The 25,465-nt window shown below is 40.7% G+C and overlaps 1 protein-coding gene and 2 pseudogenes across 1 annotated transcript; 2 read left to right on the top strand and 1 right to left on the bottom strand.

Moving 5' to 3' along the window:
* Positions 1-3,966: 3,966 nt before the first annotated feature.
* Positions 3,967-4,831, bottom strand: LOC133068270 (olfactory receptor 6T1-like; annotated as a pseudogene).
* A 6,393-nt stretch (positions 4,832-11,224) lies between these two features.
* On the top strand, positions 11,225-12,169 carry LOC133067158 (olfactory receptor 8B3-like; annotated as a pseudogene).
* A 3,623-nt stretch (positions 12,170-15,792) lies between these two features.
* On the top strand, positions 15,793-16,725 carry LOC133067167 (olfactory receptor 8B3-like). Its single transcript, XM_061158355.1, has one exon. It carries the CDS (start codon positions 15,793-15,795, stop codon positions 16,723-16,725), a length of 933 nt encoding a protein of 310 aa, XP_061014338.1.
* Positions 16,726-25,465: the final 8,740 nt, after the last annotated feature.

Genomic DNA, 25,465 nt, shown 5'->3' with positions numbered 1-25,465 from the left:
TAGATCATGGGTCAGACTTGAAAGAGGAAGTTGGGATATTCTAAGAGAAGACATGACAGCATAGAGCAAACAAACTGTTCATAGAGAGTGTATTTTAATGGAAAGAGAATTTCAGAATCAGGAGATGTTAAGTCAGAGTCCTCTTTCAATGTATGTTAATTTAGTAGCAAAAAATCTAATTCTTTTTGTTTTATATTCTGAACTTGTAGCAAACTTTAATTATACAAGCTATATGTGCAAATAAAATGTAGCTTTATTTCTCAACAATGGATATAATTTTCTTAAACATGTCCTCTAGCCAATAATAGGGGGAAATAGCTAAAATTTAGGCAAGTCTAGTACATTTACTTTTATGTATAAAGTCAAATAGTTCTGTAAAAGAAATGGTCTTTTTTTTTTTCCCCAGAAAATAACTCAGTCCTTTAGAATTCTGGCCTCTCCTTCTTTCCAATTTTGTCCTTTTTTTAAAAAAAATATTTATTTATTTATGGCTGTGTTGGTTCTTCATTGCTGCACGGGCCTTTCGCTACTTGTGGCGACTGGGGGCTATTCTCTAGTTGTGGTGCACAGGCTTCTCATTGCAGCGGCTTCTCTTATTGCAGAGCATGGGCTGCAGGGCATGCAGGCTTTAGCAGTTGCAGTGCTCAGGTTCTAGAGCACAGGCTCAGGAGATGTGGTCCATGGGTTTGGTTTACACCGCTATGGGAGCTTCCCTGACCAGGGATCGAACCTGTGTCTCTTGCATTGGCAGGTGGATTGTTTACCACTTAGCCACCAGGGAAGCCCTGGCATTTTGTAAAGTGATACCAAAGTGCACAAAGGAGGAGTGCAGTTTACTTGACCCCATGGGGCTGAAGTGAGACTGAGGCCTTGCATGCACACAGTGTCTTCTGCTACAGAGTAGCTGACCTGGGCTGCTTTTTAGGCTTGTGACTGGACACACCAGAGTAACTCCATGTCTGAATGTTTTGCTGACCCCGATGCTGAAGTCTGTGACTGACAGGCTGACATTTGGTTCCTCTGTTTGGTCAGGCTGGGTGAAGCTCCCATTGGAGCTTCAGTTCAGTTCAGTCGCTCAGTCGTGTCCGACTCTTTGAGACCCCACGAACTGCAGCACACCAGGCCTCCCTGTCCATCACCAACTCCCGGAGTTTACTCAAACTCATGCCCATCGAGTCGGTGATGCCATCCAGCCATCTCATCCTCTGTCACCCCCTTCTCCTCCTGCCCTCAAGCCCCCCCAGCCTCAGGGTCTTTTCCAATAAGTCAACTCTTTGCATGAGGTGGCCAAAGTATTGGAGTTTCAGCTTCAGCATCAGTCCTTCCAATGAACACCCAGGACTGATCTCCTTTAGGATGGACTGGTTGGATCTCCTTGCAGTCCAAGGGACTCTAAAGAGTCTTCTCCAACACCACAGTTCAAAAGCATCAATTTTTTGGTGCTCAGCTTTCTTCACAGTCCAACTCTCACATCCATACATGACCACTGGAAAAACCATAGCTTTGACTAGTTGTACCTTTGTTGGCAAAGTAATGTCTCTGCTTTTTAATATGCTGTCTAGGTTGGTCATAACTTTCCTTCCAAGGAGTAAGTGTCTTTTAATTTCATGGCTGCAGTCACCATCTGCAGTGATTTTGGAGCCCCCCAAAATAAAGTCTGACACTGTTTCCACTGTCTCCCCATCTATTTCCCATGAGGTGATGGGACTGGATGCCATGATCTTAGTTTTCTGAATGTTAAGCTTTAAGCCAACTTTTTCTCTCTCCTCTTTCACTTTCATCAAGAGGCTTAGTCTCACCTAATTCCCTGGTTTGGGTCATAGATCCCATTGAGGCTGTTGCTCTTTCTCCACCCATTCCTAGGCTAAATTTTTCACCCCACAGAGCTTAATTATGTGACCCCTGGCCACTGTGAACCTAGGACACATTCACTTACTGTCAGCTCAGACCCCAACTGGATCCCTCCTCGTCAGCATACGGGATCTTGGGGTCCATCCATTATCACAAGGAACTTGAGGGTGCTTGAAAAGCGATATTGCCAGCCCATCCTTTGCCTTACTACCCTGCTTCTCTCAGATGACTTTCACATGACCACATACCACGTTGGTTTGTGGACAGCCTGTAGGGCCAGTTCATTCAATGCCCTAAACGTGAGCAGGAAGAGGGCTTCTGCCCTCGGCATCCCCCTTACTCTGTTCTCAGAGGCAATGCAGTGAAGGAATATGGAGACACCCCTCTGACCCTCTGCCTCTTTTACCTGTGTATTCTTTTGTTTCCTTTTAATATTTTGCTCTTTCTCTTTCTGACTAGGACCTTCATAAGTGAAAATCTATGTTCTGGTATGTAATCAGGCCTAGATCCCAGTGTGTCAAAGAGACATTAAAGAAAAACAGAAAATCCTTTCACTCTGCCAAACCCAAATTTCATGACTATTATCTTGATAAAAGATCAAAAGAATCAAAACTAATAGATGTCTTCTTTGTTTCTGTTTTTTCTCTGTGTATTTATCTATGAGTCTCATTAGGAAGCCTTTGGATTAGAAAGATTAATGAAACCGTGATTTAAGGAGGGAATCTAAATGCTTCAGCTTATTGTTCATAGACTATTTTCCCTTTGTACTACTGAAGGGTTCTTCTTTTTGTCCGAGTAGAGTGGCAGAAGTTCTGGAAGAGTACAGAGATAATATGGGAAGCAAATGGCTTACTCAGTGTTAGCATGTCTACTGGCATATGCTAAGAGCTCAGGTAGCATTTACTTGCATTGGCTTCCCAGGGAGTGCCAATGGTACAGAACCAGCCTGCAAACACAGGAGACCTAAGTGACCTGGGTTTGATCCCTGGGTTGGGAAGATCCCCTGTAGGAGGGCACAGCATCCCACTCTAATATTCTTGCCTGGAGAATCCCATGGCCAGAGGAGATGGGGGGCTATAGTCCCTAGGGATGCAAAGAGTCGGACATGACTGAAGCAACTTAGCACACAATGACTTGCACTGGAATTTAGGAGGCTGAGAAAACTAAAGAGATTTTAATAATAAAAATAGTATTTTGAAGATACTTGACAGGTGGAGTATGTCTATCATTTCTTTCTTCTAGGAGGGGAGTGTTGGGGGATGTATTGTCTAGGGTTAGCTGAAATAATTGGTACAGCACAGCTGGTAAAGCAATAAGCAAAATGCTGACACCCTCCCCTTACTGTTCCTACAAAAATCCTTAATAACCCTTGTTCCCATAATAGACTGTTACGGCTGAAGTTGCCCACAGGGTAGTGACAGTATTTGGAACTTAGAACAGTGAGTTGATCTTCAGTTCAGTCGCTCAGTCGTGTCCAGTACTTTGGCCACCTGATGCGAAGAGCTGACTCATTTGAAAAGACTCTGATGCTGGGAAAGATTGAGGGCAGGAGGAGAAGGGGATGACAGAGGATGAGATGGTTGGATGGCATCACCGACTTGATGGACATGGCTTTGGGTGGACTCCGGGAGTTGGTGATGGACAGGGAGACCTGGTGTGCTGCGGTTCATGGGGTCGCAAAGAGTTGGACACAACTGAGCGACTGAATTGAACTGAACTGAAGCACACACATGTGAGGAAAAAGAGGAGCAGCCTTCATGAACGGAGGCTAAATGTTTAAGCACCTCAAAAGAAACATGTCATCACCAGAGGTTTGAAATTTGACCAAATGGATCAGCTTTCTCTGTGTGAATGTGGAGGCATAAGGAAGATTTGAGGGAGGAAAGCGAAGGCTGATCTCCACATTGCATATTTATGAAGACCTATTTCATTATCTGAGAAAAGTACAAGGTATTGCCTGTGTGACCTGAACTTCAAATATTTGCTGAAGACCTATTTCATTATCTGAGAAAAGTACAAGATATTGCCTGTGTGACCTGAACTTCAAATATTTGCCCAATCTAGTAGGAATATGTCCTTTTACATGTGACCCTCATGGTGTCTCGCAGCCATGGGTCAGTTCCACCTGAGGTCATCTCTCAGGGCTCACTTCACCTTCTCATTGCAGAGACTGAAGATGACCAATTTCAGGAGGGGCATGGTGATATAGTTCAGGACCAAGGCCCCTTTGTTGAACAGCATGGACTGAGTCTCTGGCAGACGGATGTCGAGAAAAATGGAGCTGCTGTGAGAAATGATCACCACTGTAAGGTGTGAAGCACAAATGAAGAACGCTTCCTTTCACTCCACTGTTGTGGGGGCCCTGAGAACAGGGGAAAGAATGCAGGTATAGGAAATTGAGGTCAGTGCCAGTGAGCCCAGCGACACTGATGCGGATAGCATGAAAGCCAGCAGCTCCAGTAGGCAATTGTCTCCACAAGAGAGCCTCAGGGAGGGCCAACTGTCCCAAGAGAAGTGAACAATACCACTGGGGCCACAGAGCGGTAGGCTGGCCATGAGGATGGAGGGGCAAAGGACACAGAGAAACCCAGCTGGCCAGGAGGTCTACAGATTGCCAGGAAATGATCCAGAGGCGTGACAGCTAAGAGGAAGAAGTCAGTGGTGCCTAGGAGGAAGTAGAAGTAGGACTGGATGATGCAGCTGGCGAATGAGATGGAGTGGTCCACTGGGAGGATGACAAGTATCTTGGGAACCACAACAGACATGAGCAGCAGCTACAGGAAGGACAGGGTCCACAAGAAGGACACCTGTGTGTGCAGGCGTTGGTCCATCCAGCTGAATCCAGTGATGAGTAGGTTGCCTGTGGTAGTTACAACGTAGATCACCAGCGGCCTTAGGAAAACAGAAACTGCAGGATATGGCTCCTGGGGAAACCCAGGGGGACAAACCCTGTTACCTGAGTCCAGTTTTTAGTACTCATTTCCAGTTATCCACTGGGTAAATGGAACAGAAATTCATAACTGGTCCACAGCTACCAATCCTTCAATCAATCAATGACATAATATTGCGTGCCTAGCAATTTCTTACATTCTGACACTTAATCTGTATTTTTGCCTGTGGATTACTTACAAAAAGAGAAACAGATTGCGATAGCAACCAGAATACCAGTAATAACACAGATGATATTGAGCACCAATTGTTTATTAGGAAATTTACAGCCGGTATCTCCTCTCTCATCTGCCCTTAAAGACAGATAGTGCTGTGCTTATCTTGCAGATAAGGAAAGGATGACTGAAGTTTAAGGAACTCTTTTATGATCACTCAGAGTGAGAGACACGATTTCATGCCAAGTCTCTGGCTCCACTACACATAGTACTGGACCTATTTCAATGAGGATGGGGACCACATGAGTACTGTGGATTTAGGGGTATCCAGAAGAGTAGAGGGGTCAGAGAACACCTTACAGAATAAATACACCTCAAACAAAATCTTATTGGTATTAAGAACTCTTCTTTTAGTGTTTGAAGTCCTTCTGTGTCCTGGCTTAATATAAAAATAATAGAATAAAAGTTTGGGTTTTCAGTGTCTTTACAGATTTTATTTTTCTTAATCAGCCAAAGAGCCACATTGGATTGGACTGTTCAGAGCCCTTACCTGTCATAAGGTTTTTGTCATCAACAACAACAACAACAAAAAAAGTTGGCTCAGTGGTAAAGAATCCATCTGTCAGTGCAGGAGATCTAAGAGATGTGGGTTCAATCCCTGGGTCAGGAAGATCTCCCAGAGAAGGAAATGGCAACCCAATCCAGTATTATTGCCTGGAGAATTCCACAGACAGAGGAGCTTGGTGGGCTACAGGCCACAGGCTTGCAAAGAGTCGGACATGACTGAGTGACTGACCATGCACTTGCGCGTGCTTCAATAAAGCTGAAAAAACAAGTCAACTTTTTTTAGTCCAAGGACCAGGAAAGGCGCAGCCTAGTAAGACAGAAAATTTTAGTACAATAACCACCGTACCATAGACCAACCCCAGGGAAAACCTGTAGCTCCCCCTCCATGACAGCAAAGTTCAAACAGGAATCCTTAGACTCCCTCCCTCATGGGATGTAATGATTGCCCCAATACTTTCTCTGGTAAAAGTGGAATCAGAGAGTGCTATGTAGAGTCAGGGCTTTGATTCTTGCTGGGTGACAAGAGCTCCCTACGTGGTGAGAGGCCATTGAGGAAGCCTGAACTTCCATCAATACCCATCAGTAATGAGGGAGTCCTTGCCCTGCATGAGGTCATGTCAGAGGAGGACTTAAGGGGAATCAAGCCTCTTATCATTGTCCGCTTGCAGTGACTGACACCCATTGCCTGTTGGCTCAGATGGTAAAGTATCTGCCTGCAATTCAGGAGACCCAGGTTCAATCCCTGTGTAAGGGAGATCCCCTGAAAAAGGGAATGACAACCCACTCTAGCATTCTTGCCTGGATAATCCCATGGACAGTGGAGCCTGGCAGGCTACAGTCCACAGGGTCACAAAGAATTGAACACAACTGAGTGACTAACCCACACACCCTTGCCTGTCAGGTGAGACCATGAGGGGAAGCAAAACAATAACCCTCACTCAGCAGTGAGTAGACTTGTTCCTCCAGGCAGAGCAATATCAAAGAAAAGTAGCTAAACAAAAGGTTTAAATAAAATCTAGAGTCTCATAATATAATTTACAAAGTTCCCAGGTTTAAAAAAAAATCACTTTTTATATGAAGAATAAAGAAGATCTCAAATTCAGTGCAAAAAGGACAAGAAATACATGTTACATGACAGAGGTGTTAGAATCATTTGACAAAGATTTCAACGCAGCCATTGTAGAAATTCTTCACTGAGCAATTACAAGCATGTGAAACAAATTTTTTAAAAAGAAAACCTCAGCCAAGAAATAGAAGATACAATGTTATACTGTGTATGCTTCTATTAATTAATATAACATAAATCTTGAAATGATAAATTTATAGAAATGGAGATCCTGGTTGGTCACGGTTGCCAAAGGTTTAGAGAAGAATAGGATAGGAAGAAAGTGGGCGTGGCTATGAAAGGAAAAATGGGTGTGATGGTTGGATGGTATCATTGACTCAATGAGCATGAGTTTGAGTAAACTCCGGGAGTTGGTGATGGACCGGGAGGCCTGGTGTGCTGCAGTCCATGGGGTCGCAAAGAGTTGGACATGACTGAGCAACTGAACTGAACTGAACTGATGAGAGAAAAAGTGGGTATCAAAGGGAACACGAAGAAGTCTTGTGGCCATGGTAGAAACAGTCAATATTTTGACTGAATCAATGTCAGTGACATAGTTGTGATATTTAAAAAACATTAGTAGCAGTCATCTGTATAAAATTAGTATCTGATAACTTGTTTTATTCTGCTTAAAAATTATAACCTCAGTTATACTTTTACTTTTGAGAATATATTAGTTAATATTTCTGGGTGATTGTAGCTTGTTAGCTTAGTGTCACATAATCCTGCCAATTAAAAATCCATTTAGTTAAAAGACATCTTTATGTTTTATGCATCTTTATGGTATAATATAAATTTTATATTACCACTAACTTTGACAAGTTAGAACATATTGGGGTTGAGATACTTAAAAAGGAGTTAAGAATGAGTAAAACTGAGTGTATAATTTTTATGAATATTTCCACTCTTTTCTGAGTTTTTCTTCTATTTGTAGTAACACCACAGTTTATCCAAACATCTATTTTACTATTTTTGGGATTTTTTTTGTCTGTCTCTAGTATCTTTTTGAGAAGTCCTGATGAATCTTTCCTTGGAATATATCTCAGTGTGAGAGTGACCATTTGAGAGTTACACCTGAATTAGGCTAACTTGATGGTTATGGAGAGAGAAGAAAGAAAGGGAATGAGAATTTTGCCATCTAAGGATAAGCTCAGAATTTCTCTGTATTACTTCCATGTTTGCTTATATTTACAGTGGCTTATTAAAGATGAAAGAATGATTTTTCAAGTCTAGCTTAGAACGCTGGCATATAATTCTTCTTGCAATGTGATTTGATATAAAATTAGAGGAAGTATTTCTGTCTATTGTATTGCCTAAATAAGATTTTTTTAACTTTCCATAGAAAACACATTTTAATAAATTTCCAAGTTCTTTATCACTGCTGAGGTCAAGGAATGTCTACCTTGTAGGATAGAGTTCAACTTTGGCTTGAGGAATTTTTGGTCCCCTAGTAATTGTGAGGGGTCTGAGAAAAATGATTGGGACTCATTTTAGTGATGATCGGGTTTAAGAGATTATCCTAAGTACAATACTCACAATTTGGGGAATTTCCCAAGTATTTTTCTACCCTCTGCTCTTTTTCTTTTTCTTTCTCTTGTTGAGTTTGCCTAATCCCATGGCTTTAATCTCTATGGAAACAATTCTCAAACCTTCTCATGTTCTGACCTCTCTTCTTACTTTTAGCCTTTGTTGTTTAGTTGCTAAGTCATGTTGGACTCTTTACCACCCCTATGGACTGCAGCACACCAGGCTTCCCTGTGCTTAACTATCTCCTGAAGTTTGCTCAAATTCATGTCCATTGAGTCAATGATGCCATCCAACAAAGCACTTTAGCCTTAGTTAGGCATTTGCCCAATTGTATGCTTTTGGATGTCCCCTGGTGGCTCAGCTGGTAAAGAATCCGCCTGCAATGTGGGAGACCTGGATTCTGTCCCTGGGTTGGGAAGATCCCCTGGAGAAGGGAAAGGCTACCCATTCCAGTATTCTGGCCTGGAGAATTGCATGGACATGTTAGTCCATGGGGTCACAAAGAGTCGGACACTACTGAATGACTTTCACTCACTTGGGTGTCCTGCTAGATGCTCAAGCCCACCATGTTTGAAACTAAATGTATAATTTTTATGGATATTTTCACTCTTTTCTGAGTTTTCTTCTGTTTGTAGTAACACCATAGTATATCCAAATACCTAGCCTAGTATCTTTTGGAATTTTTTGTCTATTTCTTTCCTTGGAAGAAAAGTTATGATCAACCTATACAGCATATTAAAAAGCAGAGACATTATTTGGCCAATAAAGGTCCATCTAGTCAAGGCTATGGTTTTTCCAGTAGTCATGTATGGATGTGAGAGTTGGACTATAAAGAAAGCTGAGCGCCAAAGAATTGATGCTTTTGAACTGCAGTGTTGGAGAAGACTCTTGAGAGTCTTGGACTGCAAGGAGATCCAACCAGTCCATTCTAAAGGAAATCAGTCCTGAATGTTCATTGGAAGGACTGATGTTGAAGCTGAAACTCCAATACCTTGGCCACCTGATGCGAAGAGCTGACTCATTTGAAAAGACCCTGATGCTGGGAAAGATTGAAGGCAGGAGGAGAAGGGGACGGCAGAAGATGAGATGGTTGCATGGCATCACCAACTTGATGGACATGAGTTTGAGTGGACTCTGGGGGTTGGTGATGGACAGGGAGGCCTGACGTGCTGCAGTCCATGGGGTCGCAAAGAGTTGGACACAACTGAGCCACTGAACTGACTGATCCCCTTTGTGAGAAGTCCTGATGAATCTTCCCTCCTCTCTCATTTGTTTGCTTTTTAGAATTTTTGACAGTAGCAGTATTAACTCAGGGCATTTAAAATCACTTATTGACTATTGTAATTGCCTCCCATCGCTGACCTGCCTCCAGTCCTTCTTACTCTAGTCTGTCCTCCCAGTGCCCAGATTATTACTCTTCCTAAGTCAGCACTTTGAGTATTTCAAACCTGTGCCAAAAAAGAAATGATTTTGAACGGTTCCTAATTGCCTCCCTAGTGAGCTGACCTTGATCTGGGCATTTGGAAGCCTCCTGTACTGATCCAAACTGATCCAAATCTGCCTTCTGATCTGAGTCTATGCTGTAGACTTCCAAGAGGCACTGGGGCCTCTCTAGGAGCCATGGAAGTCGTCTGTGTGACATTCAGGGAGGACAGAAACTATGTATTTTCTCTGAGTTCAGTAACTTTGATCTATAGGCCTTATAGATGGCCACTAAGAGTTTACCCGTGACTTTCACATACCTCACTGGTGTCTGTCCAGTCCCACACTCAGGTCTACAAGGAAAATCACTGATCCTATATAAGCCTTTGCCTGTGGGGCAGTACTTCTGTTGTGATAGCCAGTCTTGGTCCCTAGGGAAATGAGGAAAAGGGGGAAAGGTTTGCTCAAACTTTTCACTCATTCATTTTTAATTAAATTCATTCATTTTTTATTAAATGAATGTTTATTTAATACCTACTGTATATGTGTGGTTTTACTTTACATTGCTACAAAAACAGTACTGAACAAAACAGACAAAATCTCTGCCCTTATGGAACTTAGGTTCAAATGAATGTGAATGTATGAATGTATGTGTTTGTGTTGTGAGAAGACACACCAAATAAACAAATAAGTGACTAGTGTTTCTTAAGAGCTGTGGATGCAGGAAAAGTCACTGCTTTTCTATTTGAGGATGCGCCCCATTTGGCAACAAACCAAAATGTATGCAAAATGGGTTATTTCCAACACACACTGTTATTCTAGTGAATTCGGCTTAAATGCAGTGTGGGTAATTTTCTTGCAAATCATATCTCTGGGGAAAACACAATGAAAACCTAAGACTTCTAAGTTTTAATCAGGTCCCCAGGATTTCCCAATTCACAATAACTCCTAGGTCATATTAGCAGGTGGCTCCCTGGGCACCAGCAGATGCTATTTCCACCCCCTAGACTGGAGAGGACACTATGGCAGAGCCACCATCGGAAGTCATGACCTGTAACTCATGGCACCTCAGAGCCTGGGGTACCGAGGTCTGTGCTCTGACTCTCTCAGTCCAAAACTCATTCAAAACAAAAACAATAGCAAAGAAGAATTTCTGTTCTGGGATGTTCATCTCTAAAATTCATCAGAGCCACTTGCTCCATTGAGAATAAGGAAGCAGAGGTAGTAAGTCCCAACATTCAGGTCTCTGTGCAAAAGGGTGAGTGTTGAATTTTCTCTGTCCTGTTACTCGTCTTCCACACCTCATCTGTGGAAGCCTGGGACTCCCTGAAATGACACGTCTTCTCTCTGCTGAGATGACCACTGATCATCGGGTGGGCCTGGTGACTGTCAGAGCAGAAGTGGAGCAGAGAGGCTGCTGTCATGAGGTTCAGGGTCACTGAATCTTATCCCTGTAGAACTTGCCTGATAGTGTTTTTGATACACTTCTTTAAAAATTCCCTCAGCCTTTATACAGAAGAGAAAACAAAGGCACAGAGGGGTGGGCTGGGGTTCCTTCTCGCATTCTGGGTCTCTCTCGTTAGAGTGGGGTTGGGTGGAGAGAGCGGGGTACTCATTTTAACGTTACCCTCTGTCCTGTTCTCCAGGTATGTCCTAGGGAAGAATGGCCCCAGAGAATGACTCTTCAGTGACTGAGTTTATCCTGCTGGGTTTAACACAGAAGCCAGAACTCCAGCTGCCTCTCTTTTTCATTTTCTTAGCAATTTATGTGGTCACTGTGGTGGGGAACGTTGGCTTGATTATTCTTATTGCTCTGAACCCTCACCTGCACACTCCCATGTACTACTTTCTCTTCAACCTTTCCTTCATTGATCTCTGCCACTCCTCTGTCATTACCCCCAAAATGCTGATGAGTTTTGTGAGCCAGAACATCATCTCTTATGCAGAGTGCATCACTCAGCTCTGCTTCTTCTCCTTCTTTGTTATTGATGAGTGCTATATTTTGACGTCAATGGCCTATGACCGCTACGTGGCCATCTGTAAGCCCCTGCTCTACAAGGTCTCCATGTCCCATCAGGTCTGCCTCATGCTGACGGTGGGTGTATACGCGATGGGGCTTGTGGGTGCCATGGCCAATACTGGGTGCATGCTGCGACTCTCCTTCTGTGATGGAAACATCATCAATCACTACATGTGTGACATTCCTCCTCTCCTCCAGCTCTCCTGCACAAGCACCTCCATCAATGAGTTGGAGATTTTCATTGTGGTGGGTGTCAATGTCATAGTGCCCAGTGTCACCATCTCTGTTTCTTACTCCTTGATCCTCTCCAACATCCTCCACATCCGTTCTGCAGAGGGCAGGTCCAAAGCCTTCAGTACCTGCAGCTCCCACATAATCGTGGTTTCTATTTTCTTCGGATCAGCAGCATTCATGTATCTCAAGCCTTTTCCTGCTGGGTCTCTGGATGAAGATAAAGTGTCCACAGTTTTTTACACCATTGTGGGGCCAATGGTGAATCCTTTCATCTACAGTTTGAGGAACAAAGATGTCCAAGTTGCACTGAGTAAGACTATTAGGAATAGGGTGTTCTGAATAGAAATTGTGTTAGCTGTTGATGTCAAATTTTAGTAAGGGCACACAATGTATGATGATATGGAGAAAAGAGAAAGGAATTAAAATAAAAAACCAGGTGATTTAAATAATAAGACAAGCTAAATTTTTTATGAAAACCACTTTATAAGAAAAAAAAGTATAAAGAAGAAGAGAATCAGCCATTCATCCTTTCACAGAAAGTAGGAAAGTATTGGGTTGGCCAATAAGTTCATTTGGAAAATAAGCTTTTTGTCCAACCCAACCCAACACTATAATTCATTCTTTCATGCTTAAGCTTATTTTCAGAGATGATAAGGTTTTAAGTAGAAAAAGGTGAATGGTGATGAATCCAGAAACAGTAAGGTTGTGAGATTTTTGACTAAGGTATGTCCAGAACTCCTGTGAAGCTTTGTCATGGACATATGGACTTTGTGGACTTAAGCTTCAGTAAGTTACTCATTTATTTAATAAACCTCTATTGAAAGTGCTGGAGGGGATTTTGTCTGGTAGATTCCTTTGTTTCTTAGAAAAGGAGAATAGAAAAGTGCTTCTCTCACCATTGTCTCTATCTTCTCAATTTAGTCTTAAGAAAGCATGGTAAAGGGAGACTGTCTTTTGCTCTCAGTTCCTAAGGACAAAAACACTAAGATAACCATTTAGAGCAGTCAGGAATGAAGAAGGTAATGTCTTGTTTTATGTAAAATATATCTATTTTGCATATGGTAATGTGTATACTTCCATGTTTCTCTCAGTTTGTCCCGCCCTCGCCTTCCCCTACTGTGTCAACAAGTCTGTTCTCTATGTCTGCATCTCTATTGCTGCCCTGAAGAAAGGTTCATCAGTACTATCTTTCTGGATTCCATATGATGTGTTAATGCACAATATTTGTCTTTCTCTTTCTAACTTACTTCACTCTGTAAAACAGGCTCTAGGTTCATCCACTTCCTTAAGACTGACTCAAATGCATTCTTATTTTTTTATAGCTGAGTAATATTCTATTGTATATATATATGTACCGCTATTTCTGTATCCATTAATCTGTCGATGGACATCTTGGTTACTTCCATGTCCTAGCAATTGTAAAAAGTGCTGTCACAAACACTGGGGAACATGTGTCTCTTTCAATTAGGTTTTCAAAGGGTATATGCCCAGTATTCATAGTTTTGATACTTATATTTTTACTACAATGTTGCCGTATAGTTTTATTACAATGATTCAGGTGTCCCAGGGTAACTGAAGGTCACTGAAAGTTTTAAAGAAGGAAGGGAGAGATGTGTGCTTTCAGAACTTATCCTACAGCTGTGTATATGGCCAAATAAGAGGGAGTATGTGAGAAAAGCTAGAATTGTTACTGGAATCATTACATTTCAACATATGGTTCAATAAAAACCTCAAAAGTACCTTAGCTTGCGTGGTGGCTGAGGGAAAAGAATGGGAGTCAGTGCGGCTGTAGACCCTAACGCTGAGCATGTGAGAAATGTGAGAAACACTCGGAAGCCTTTCACCAGAGAACAATGTAACTTACAGAGTTATTTATGCAGGGCCTACTGTTCCAGTGAAAGTCACTCAGTCGTGTCCCACTCTTTGTGACCCCCATGGACTACACAGTCCATGGAATACTCCAGGCCAGAATACTGGAGTGGGTATCCATTCCTTTTTCCAGGGGATCTTCCCAACCCAGGGATCAAACCCAGGTCTCCCGCATTGCAGGAGGATTCTTTACCAGCTGAGCCACAAGGGAGGTCCCTGCACTATTCACAGCAGTACTAGAGAAGTGGTAAATAAGACAGAAGAGATGTTAGTCCTCATAGAACTTATAATTTATAGGGAGACATAGGAATTAAAGAGAAAAATGGTGTTATGATGGAGGACTTACAGAAAATCTGGAGAACATATATGAAGACAGCTGGCACTATTTGACTGTATACCACATGCCAGGTACTATTCTAACCATTTTTTTGGTATTTTTTTTTCATTTAATCATCAAGATAACCCAATGAAGGAGATGCTATTATTATCATCAATATTTTAGGAATTATGAACCTGAGGCATGGAGAGTTAATCACTGTCCAAGTTAGTAAGCATGGGGGTAGGCCTCAAACTCATACCCTCTAACTCTATAGCCCCCACTCTTTTCTACTATGAGAAATAATTGATGACCTCAGTTAATGAAATAATACATTTAAGGACCCAGCTGGAACCCTAGGTAGATATTTCCAGTAGGTGTTTAAAATGTAAAAAATTTAGTAGGGAGAAAGGCATTTAGCATTTTCTTTTTTAGATAATCAATGAGAGACAACAAGTGAAGTGAGTTACTAGAGGCTTTGTAAAATTTTAGGTAAAGATATGAAGAAACCCATAGATAGACTCTGGAAAATTTCCTCTTAGAGTCTGGGAAGACATAGAGAAAGAACCTGCACAATAGATTTTTCTAAAGTGATGAAGATGATAGGAAGATGGGAGCTTACTTTCGCCTCTGCCCTGGGGGATGTGCAATCCCTGGAGTGATGTGTAAACTGGGTGAAAATATTGAGTCCCTAAGGACCTAAGTAGAGAACATGGTAAATGTAACTCCCTTACTTCTTTTTTACACATAGAATCTATTCCCTGGGGAGAGACCAAGCAAGCTTCCACCCTGTTTATAACCAAGTGTACTACATCATTAAACTCAGTCCATCTTCCGTGTATTATCAAGTGGCAAACCTGATAACAATGCTGTGAAATTTTCCTTGCTGAATGAGAAGACTCAAAGTCATAATTAAAAATTAATATTTGTAGTTCAGAAAGATTTCCAGGGCATACCTGAAAATAAGTCTGGGCTGCTCAGACTTTTCATTTTATATTCAAATGAATCAGAGCCTCAGATCTGACACTACCTTTCCAGGACAAATACCTAGAGAGAACTCTGGCCACATAAGTTTTCTGGCCACATAAGGGTGAGTTTCTGAATTCTGTTGATATAAGATCTGCCATTTTCCTGTCTCCCTGTCTCCCCACCATTTTGTGCAGTCATGAGATTCAAGTGAAACTCTTAGGAGACTATATTGAAGGGGGATCAGAGAGTCTTCAGAGGTTAGGAGGTGCAGAAGTATCTCAGTCAGTAAGTTCCTTTTCTATGGACAGACTCTCACTCTTCTACTTGGGCAATAACTTAACCTCCTCTAGCCTCCGATCCCTTAGTCTTTGGTTAGAGACAGTCTTCTTGGTTCCAACTTACACCAGATTGGTTCTAAGCTGCACCAGAAGCCAGCACCATGTAGCTGGGATCTCTGCCTACAATTTTACCGATGAGGAGAAGGCTCAATTGAAGAAAAGGTGAAGTGAAGAAGGACTTTCTAACTTGATCCCTCTCTCTTATCCCTTCGTTTTTCCAAGAGGCATGTATCTGTATGGCAGCATTGCCTTCTCTCTGTAGGTTGTCTGTGATGCTCTTTGCTTTATTTAGCTTATCAAGATTCTGGAAATGGAAAGCCCATGGTAAAGGCAGATTCTACGGGCCCAGGTTGGCCTAGTCTCAGACACGCTCAGTATGTACACTCTCTTGTAGGATGAGCTATTGTCAGAAGGATTGAGCTGTTCCCAATGTAAATCTCTCCTATGTCCACAGATTTTCTTAGGGAGGAATGGCTCCTGGGAATGGGTCTTTCGTGACTGCATTTATCCTGGAGGGGTTAACAGACCAACTGGATCTCCAAGTTCCCTTGTTTTTCCTGTTTCTATTAATGTATATGGTTACTGTGATGGGAAATTTGAGCCTGATAATCCTAATTGGGATAAATTCACATCTGCACACCCCCATGTACTTTTTCCTCTTTAACTTGTCCTTCACAGACCTCTGTTATTCTTCAGTATTTACACCCAAAATGCTGGTAGATTTCTTATCGAAGGAGAATATTATCTCTTACATGGGGTGCATGACTCAGTTCTACTTCTTCTGTTTTTTTGTCGTTTCTGAATGCTATGTGCTGACGTCAATGGCCTATGATCGCTATGTGGCCATCTGTAGCCCACTCTTGTATCATGCTGCCATGTCCCCTAAGGTGTGTTCCAGCCTTATGTTTGGTTCCTACCTGATGGCATTTTCTGGTGCCATGGCTCACACTGGATGCATGCTGCGACTGACCTTCTGTGATGCAAACACCATCAACCATTATTTCTGTGACATCCACCCTCTGCTTCAGCTCTCCTGCACAAGTACCTACGTCACTGAGCTGGTAGTTTTCATCATGGCGGGCATCAACATCATTGTGCCCAGTCTCACCATCTTTGTCTCTTATGGTCTCATCCTGTCCAGCATCCTCCACATCAAGTCCATGGAGGGCAGGTCCAGAGCCTTCAGCACCTGCAGTTCCCACATCATTGCTGTTTCTCTGTTCTTTGGATCTGGGGCATTTGTTTATCTCAAATCATCTTCTACTGGATCTATGGATGAGGGAAAAATCTCTTCTGTCTTTTATACCAATGTGGTTCCCATGATGAACCCCTTAGTCTACAGTCTGAGGAACAAAGATGTTAAAAATGCTCTGAGAAAAACCCTGAGGAGAAGAAAGTATTGATTAGAGTCAGTTTCTATGTCCAGGTCATAGGATGGGAGAGATTTTGTGTGTTTATTTACAATATTTGTAGTAGCAGCCTTCTTACCTTATTTATTTCTCATCATGAAAGTGAAGTCACTCAGTCGTGTCCGATTCTTTGCAACCCCATGGACTGTAGAGTACCAGGTTCCTCCATCCATGGGATTCTCTAGGCAAGAATACTGGAGTGGGTTGCAATTTCCTTCTCCAGGGGATCTTCCTGACCCGCGGATCGAACCCCGGTCTCCGGCACTGCAGGCAGACGCCTTAACCTCTGAGCCACCAGGGAAACCCCTGATGATTTCTCATCATAGGGAAGGAAGCTTAGTCTTCTCTCAAGTTGTTTCCTGGAGAAGGAAATGGCAACCCAGTGTTCTTGCCTGGAGAATCCCAGGGATGAGGGAGCCTGGTGGGCTGCGGTCTATGGGGTCACACAGAGTCGGACATGACTGAGTGGCTTAGCAGCAGTAGCAGCAAGTTGTTTCCAGTTTCTTAGAGTAGATCATCTTTCTTTTATTACTACTTTAGCAATATCCTTTCCTTTTCTTCATGTTTCCCATTCAAGGATAACATAAAGAAAGAAACTAACCTATTTTTTTTTTTGCCACCCAGCATGGCTTTTGGGGTCTTAGTTCCCCGACCTGGGATTGAACCTCTGCCCCCTGCAGTGGAAGTGCAGAGTCCTAACCACTGGACCACCAGAGAATTCCCTTCTATTTATTTTTCCTATTGTTATTATTGACTTTTTTTTTTGACTTTTTTTTAACTTGGAAAAAGATGAATGTTTCTGCTAATGATCAATAAAGTAACACTAGTGTGACTTTAAAGTCTTTAAAGTCATTGATTTTGAATGTTCAATAAGGTAACACTTTCTTAAATGACACTTATGCCACTGGAAGCATGAATCAGACAATCTGTCCTACCTTTTTCTTTCTCCCTACAGTGGTCAGGCATGTGATTTCTCCAAATGCCATAGTTTCACCCTTAAGGAGATTCCATAAAGGCTATCAAAGATACTCCACTTTGCAGCTGTAAACACTATTCATTAAGCTACTTTCATGTTTATCTCCAATATTTCATATTTATTTTCTATATTCAAAGTAGCATATCAGATTTTCAATATATATTTATTTCATGAATACAATACTGAATACTGAAACTCAGAGAAGTGTAATGATTTACTTAAAGTCACACAATCTCTTTCTGAAAAAATCTGGAATAAACTATTAACCTTCTGATTTCAAATGTACTACTCTTTCTAGTATACTTTCTGTTTACTTCATTTTATTTTTACTTTAGTAAACATAAGGTAAGTCTTCCCTGGTGGCTCAGACAGTAAAAAATCCACCTGCACTGCAGGAGACCTGGGGTCGATCCCTGGGTTGGGAAGATTCCCTGGAGGAGGGCATGGCAACCCACTCCAGTATTCTTGCCTGGAGAATCCCCATAAACAGAGGAGCCTGGTGGGCTACAGTCCATGGGATCACAAAGAGTCAGACATGACTAAGTGACTAAGCCTAGCACAGCAAACATAAGATATGAGAAAACATTTGTTTTGAAAACTGACTTTTTCTGCCAAAAAAAAATATATATTTTCAGGATCTTATAATTCAGAGAACAGGCATGGGAATAAAACGTTTCCTAGGAATATGTCATTACTCCATGGTCTAATAAAGAAGGCCAATAAATAAGAGGTACCTCACACAAGGCCAGTAAATAAGAGGTCCCTCAGTAGTGATGGACAATGAGATTTAGAAGTCACACTTCGTCCTGAATTTGTTTCCTTATCTGTAGAGTACTTTAATTATCCTCCATATTCCATAAAGCTTTTTAAGAAAAAAAAAGCAAAAGAGTTAATTTTGAATAAAAAAAATTGCAATTTGGGGCAAAAAGATTCTGGTACCAACCCAAACAGTATCCCAGCTCAGGAGTAAAATCAGAGGCTTTTAGAGGAAAAGAAGGAAAGTTGGCACTGCAACGAATTTTAATTTAAGAGTTGGAGACAGAAGCTAGTCTTGGCTAGACAGGATTGAGTACTAGCTATCACTTGTTATTGTTTAGTGGTTAAGTCGTGTCTGACTCTTTTGAGACCCCATGGACTGTAGCCTGCCAGGATCCTCTGTCCGCGGGATTTTCCAGGCAAGAATATTGGAGTGGGTTGCCATTTCCTTCTCCTCCATAAAGCTTTTATTAAAACTTATCATACACAATGACCATACATTAATAGTGGCTTGAAGGATGAAGACCAATGGCTATGGCCACATCTGTGGGAACCACTTAGAGACAGGACAGTATCTAAGGAGATAACATAGTGATTGGTAATCAAAACTCAAGTTAGAAAGAAAGAATAGAGAATAAAATTATGAGAAAAGAAAACTCTTTCTATGATTTTCTTTTCCTTTCTAGAAGGCTCTAGAAATATTATGGAGGTCACAGGATTTCTCTGGATTAAATTTTAGCTTAAGTTATTTGATACTTATAAAATGTTGAACACACATTCCTGTTTGTTGGCTTCCACATGCTATTCTCATGTGGATTTTAAAGTACAAAAGCCTCAAATTTCCGCTGTGAGAACAATGAAAGAAATATTTGGGAAATAAACTAAATTTTGAACAAGATATCTTTCTCTTTTGAGGTATTAGGAAAAAGAAAAACCACTCAAAAATCTTTACTATGATGTGTTGAGACAATTTAAACATGTTCTAAAATAACTGTAGTAATGTTTACTACTTTATTGTTTTCCAGTCTCCATTCAATATTTAGATATTTTGAAATTTAGCATAGCTGGATTGTTGGCTTGTTTTTAGATGTTCAGCATTGCTAAATTCTTGACTTACAGTTTTACTGACCATTCATATCCCATCCCCTGATCCAATATTAGTATGTTTGATTTTCACTTAACTAGTTCTATGTATATGAAATAATTGATCTTGGCTGGATTTTTTCATTTTGCTTTTCTTTTAGTAACTGTTCTCATAAAATTACTTTCCATATTGAAGGAAAAATATATCTCAATAGGCAAATAGTATCTTGCTCTTTGGGAGCCTTTGTAGACATCAAAGATTGTGTTCAATTTGTTATATATTTTACTAGCATTTGAGGTGACTCAAAGAGTGGGTTAAAACTGGTGGTTAATCTTTCATTTGATGAGACTCAAAATACAAATGAAACATGTTTCAATCTCAGAAAGAAATCTTTAAAATTAGGTTTCAATAATTCAAAAAAGACACATGTACCTGAATGTTTGAACTTCCCAGGTGGCACTAGTGGTAAAGAATCCACCTGTCAATGCAAGAGATGCAAGAGACACTGATTTGATCCCTGGGTTGGGAGATCCTCTGGAGAAGGAAATGGAAGCCCACTCCAGTGTTCTTGCTGGGGAAATCCCATGGGAAATCCCATCCCAGAGGAGCCTGGTAGGCTATAATCCATGGGTCTCAGAGTTGGACACGACTGTACATCTAAGCACTTCAGTGATCACAGCAACACTATTTACAATAGCCAAGACATGGAAGCAACCTAAATGCTCATTGACAGAGGAATGGATAAAGAAGATGTACATATATACAATGGAATATTACTCAGCCATAAAAAGAATGAAATTGGGTCATTTGTAGAGATGTGGATGGACCTAGAGTCTGTCATACAGAGTAAAGTAAGTCAGAAAGAGAAAAACAGCGATCATATATTAGCACATATATGTGAAATCTAGAAAAATGGTACAGATAAGCCTACTTGCTGGGCAGGACTAGAGATCCAAATGTAGAGTGAACATGTGGACACGGTGGGGGATGGGGAGGGTGGGACAAATTGGGAGAGTAGCACCGGCATATGTACACCATGTATAAAACAGACAGCTAGGGGAGGGCTGCTGTTTGGCCCAGGGAGCTCAGCTTGGTGCTCTGTGATGACCAGGAAGAGTGGGGTAGGGGTGGGGTGGGATGGGGTGGGGTGGGAGGGAGACTCGAGAAGGAGGAGACATATTAATATGTATACATATTGCTGATTCACTTCATTGTATAGCAGAAATGAACACAATATTGTAGAGTAATTATACTTCAAAAAATTGTCTCATTCCTTCAGATTATTTTGCAAATATTAATCAGAAAAACAGATATACCTACAGATTGTAAAAGTTAAGGGTGGCTAAGTTTTAATAGAGGCAATTTAATTTCTTGTTTAGTGCATTTAAGTAGTATATAGCTAGGTGGACTTCTTTTAACAGGGAGGGATATGTCTGAGGAAGCACGTCAGTTATTTTATATACACAGCATAGAATTTGGAAATGGGATAAAAGGGGTTATGAGGGAAAGTATGATTCTATTGAAGTTGGTACAGCTGAGAATCAAACAGGTAAGCCATGGGATTCTCCTGTGCCTGTGTACTAGGATGGAGCTGTTTCTAGGTCAGCCCAAAAGCTTTGATATTGTAGGCTTAACAAAAGTTGTCTTCCTAGTTAGGTACCAGAAAGTTCCCTGACGACATCATGAATGTGTTTAATGTGAACTTTCTGTAAGTGGGCTACTGTTGCAAGATCAGGTTTGGAATGAGCAAGACGCGGATGTACTGTGCTTAAGGGCTAAAGAAAACCAGAAGTAAAAGTGATTCTGATAATTCCTGAACCCCCAACTTTACTGAACCCCATTACACACTTCTCCTTATACGGCCTCCCCCCCAACACACACAATGTCTTGAAGTCTTGTATTTTATGAGATCACTGCCTAACATCAATTCATGATACACAACCCACCTTTAATCTTTGCAAGCCTCATTCAGGTAAGTGGTTCTTATCTCCAGTGCCTGAGGGGCAAGGCTGAGCAGGAACTACTTGCTGCATCCAGCAAGAGGAAATGGCTGTTGATTCATTTACCCATTTGATTATGTGACTACGACAAACAAAACACGCATTTAATATCCATTATTGGTGATATGTACAGTGAGCTGTAGGTCAGAAGTGAGAGAAAGTTGTCGAGGCTGTTTTTCTCTGTAAAATGTGGAGTTGCAGGCTACCCATGGGTTGAACGTGAGATCAGTTGTTTGCATTCAAAATTCTTACTGAAATTTGATTCTGGTACATTGATGCACATATTGAGGACAGACACAGTGTTTTCTTTTTCTTTATTTTGTTTTTTAATATACATTTATTTATTTTAATTGTAATTTAATTACAATATTGTATTGTACATATTGAGGACAGACAGTGTTTTCCCAAAGCTGGCACAATTGGTTTTTCTCTCAAGCACTGGGACATTTCCTTGTGTAGTCAGCCTGGAATCAGATGAAGTTGTTGCTTTACATGCTGGGTCTGGTGTACAAAATAAGCACCTTTAAACATTAAAGCTCACTCAGTGGAGAAGTCTTACATCCTGAAGCAAAGACATCCTCTTGTTCAGTGAGTAGGAGGCTGGTGGAATCACCTGGGCTGTTTGAAGTCTCCCTGTGACATGAAGCTCAGTAGACCCACTTCACACATTAATAGAGAGAACTTGCTGGGTGTCACGATTGCTCTTAGAAGTCGTGTTGCAGTTTTCTCTGCATTGTTGCATCTGTCAGGCAGTGTGTTCCTCAGGGGAGAGCAGTGAGGGAATTAGGGAAGGGGATCTTAGTTCCCATCTCATGGATGATGAAACAGGCTCAGAGATGTTCATGCTTATTCCAAATTGCAATTTATAAGTGGTAGAGCTGAGACTAGGACTTGGGTGTTTTGTTTTGATTCTAAATGTATAAAGTTAAAGAAATATACAGAATTTACTATATACTTTCAAAAATCAGTGACATCAGTGAACAATGATTTTAGTGAGTAAAATGCATCTGAACAAAGATAAAGGCAAAATTCTAAATTAAGAAAAATGTAAAATATCTTGACATTTCCTTCACAGTTTATTGCCTAATTTAGAATACATGAACATATTTTACACTTCCTTGCAACCATGCATGCTAAGTTGCTTCAGTCATGTCCAACTCTTTGCGATCCTATGGACTGTAGCTCACTAGGCTCCTCTGTCCATGGGATTCTCCAGGCAAGAAAACTGGAGTGGGTTGCCACGCCCTCCTCCAGGGGAATCTTCCCGACCCAGGGATCGAAGCTGCATCTCCTGCGTTGGCAGGCAGATTCTCTACCACTGAGCCATCAAGGAAGCCCATATGTGCGTGACATTTATTTTATAACTGGAGATTTGTACCTCTTCATCCACTTCACCTATTTTGATCAACCCTCCCACTCTTCTTCCTTCTGGCAACCACCTGTCTGTATTTATTAGTCTGTTTTCTGTTTTTCTGTTCATTTGTTCTATTTTTTAGATTCCCCATATAAATGAGAACACACGGCATTTGTCCTTGTCTGTGTGACCTATTTCACTTAGCATAGTATCTTCTAGATCTATCTTTGTTGTCATGATGGCAAGATTTCATTTTTTTATAACTGAATAATATTCCATTGAATGTATGTGTATATACATATCTTCTTTACCCAGTCACCTGTCAGTAGACACTTAGGTTATTTTCATATATTGAGAATTGTAAATAGTAGTGCAATAAACACAAGGGTATATATATATATATTTTTAAAATCAGTTTTAAAATATAAGAGCTTTAAATCAGATGCATTGGGATTTTCTTCGCCGAAAATTATGTTACCTGAAATTAAGGACAGTATCATTTGTTTCTGACTTGTATGTAATCCATTTTCTTTTCTTGCTTTATTGCATTGAACAATGCTTTCTGTAGAATGCATAAAAGCAATGCTTTCTGTATGATGAATAAAAGTGATAAATGGATATCCTTGTGTTATTCCCAGTAATAATGGGAAAGCTTTCAATCTTTCATCATCAAGTATAATGTTCACCAGAGTTTTCTTTTTTGTAGATATTATTTTTCAAGTTGAGGAAATTTTCCTCTATTTCCAGTTTTTGATGATTTTAAAAAAATTATAAGTTGCTGTTGGATTTCGATATTTCTTGTCTCAACTGATATGATCATATATTTTTTCTTCTTTAGCCTATTCTTGTGATAGAGTGCCTTTATTGATATTTTTCAAATACAGAACATCTTTGACTCCCTAAAATAAACCTTACTTGGTTGTAGCATATAATTCTGTCTATATATATATGCTTTTTTTTTAAAAAAATTGCAGTATAGTTTTGATTGAGCTTCCCTGGTGGCTCAGATGGTAAAGAATCTGTGTGCATCTTTTTCTGTTTTGCATATGGGGTTATCGTTACCATCTTTCTAAATTCCATATATATGTGTTAGTATGCTGTAATGTTCTTTATCTTTCTGGCTTACTTCACTCTGTATAAGGGGCTCCAGTTTCATCCATCTCATTAGGACTGGTTCAAATGAATTCTTTTTAACGGCTGAGTAATACACAGAAATACAGAACAGACTTTTGAACTCTGTGGGAGAATGTGAGGGTGGGATATTTCAAAAGAACAGCATGTATACTATTCTATGGTGAAACAGATCACCAGCCCAGGTGGGATGCATGAGACAAGTGCTCGGACCTGGTGCACTGGGAAGACCCAGAGGAATTGGGTGGAGAGGGAGGTGGGAGGGGGGATCGGGATGGGGAATACGTGTAAATCTATGGCTGATTCATATCAATGTATGACCAAAAAAAAATAATAATAATAAAAAAAATAATAATTTAAAAAAAAAAAAAAAAAGAATCTGTGTGCAATGTGGGAGACCCAGGTTTGATGCCTGGGTTGGGAAGATTCGCTGGAGAAGGGAATGACAACCCACTCCAGTATTCTTGCCTGGAGAATTTCATGGACAGAGGAGCCTGGCGAATTCCTTTCACTTATTTTTCATTTATTTTTTCTTATATTGTTCACTTATTTTTGCTCTTATCCTTATTATTTCTTTTCTTCTATTTTCATTAAGCTTCTGCAAAAGGAATTTTTCTGTTTTTCTTCCTTTCTTTCTTATTTAGTCATTCAATCATTTATTTATATCACTATGGACTCATGGTTATTTTATATTTTAAATTATAATCCAATACCACTTCATTTAATGTATTGGTGAAGTTATTCCAGTTTTGACCACTGAGAACCCTTTCAACTGGCTCCTGTTTGTGTCATAATCCCATTGTGTGTGTGTGTGTGTGTGTGTGTGTGTACTTTAGTGCTTCTTTACTTTCTAGCAAAGATGCTCCAGTTTCTTCTTAAACCTTTCTTTCTCCAGTTCCTGTCCTGGTTTCTATTATTGGAGAACATTATTAGAAACTTCATACCTGAGCACTAGAGGTACTTCTTGCTTTTAGGCCCTCTAAACTGAGAGAACAAGGAAATGTATGTATATATACATGTCTATAAATATGTTTATATGTAATCATTTGTAGCTATAATAAGTTAAACATGACTGCATACTAATGACTCCATCTATAATCCATCCTTTCTCCCCTAACTTGTTTATTCTGCCATTCTCATGGTAGGATATCTGACTCACCATCAGCCACTAATTTACCGATTTGTTCAGTCTCAGCATGCTTGTATAGTGGTTTCAGAATTGTTAACTTCTACCCCTGTGGGAAATCACCTTGTTAACCAGAGTACAGTGCTCACGAAACTTTAATTTTCGCTTTAAACCTTCGGCTTACATTTATTCCCAAAGTTACTTAGGTCAGCATGTTTAGTCACTGTCCCCTCCTGTGGCGCTGCCAGGTATATCTGTAACAGAGGTTGTTTTGTCATGTTGGGCATTCCTTCCTAGAATCTCCAGT

The sequence above is a fragment of the Dama dama genome, chromosome 2, assembly GCF_033118175.1.
Source record: "Dama dama isolate Ldn47 chromosome 2, ASM3311817v1, whole genome shotgun sequence".
NCBI classification, from domain to species: domain Eukaryota; kingdom Metazoa; phylum Chordata; class Mammalia; order Artiodactyla; family Cervidae; genus Dama; species Dama dama.
The sequence above is the reverse complement of the archived record's forward strand: the minus strand, read 5'-3'. Positions and strand labels throughout refer to the sequence as shown.

Bases quoted from the DNA above. Each gene is read 5' to 3' on its own strand.
- LOC133067167 (XM_061158355.1), top strand. From the start codon at position 15,793: ATGGCTCCTGGGAATGGGTCTTTCGTGACTGCATTTATCCTGGAGGGG.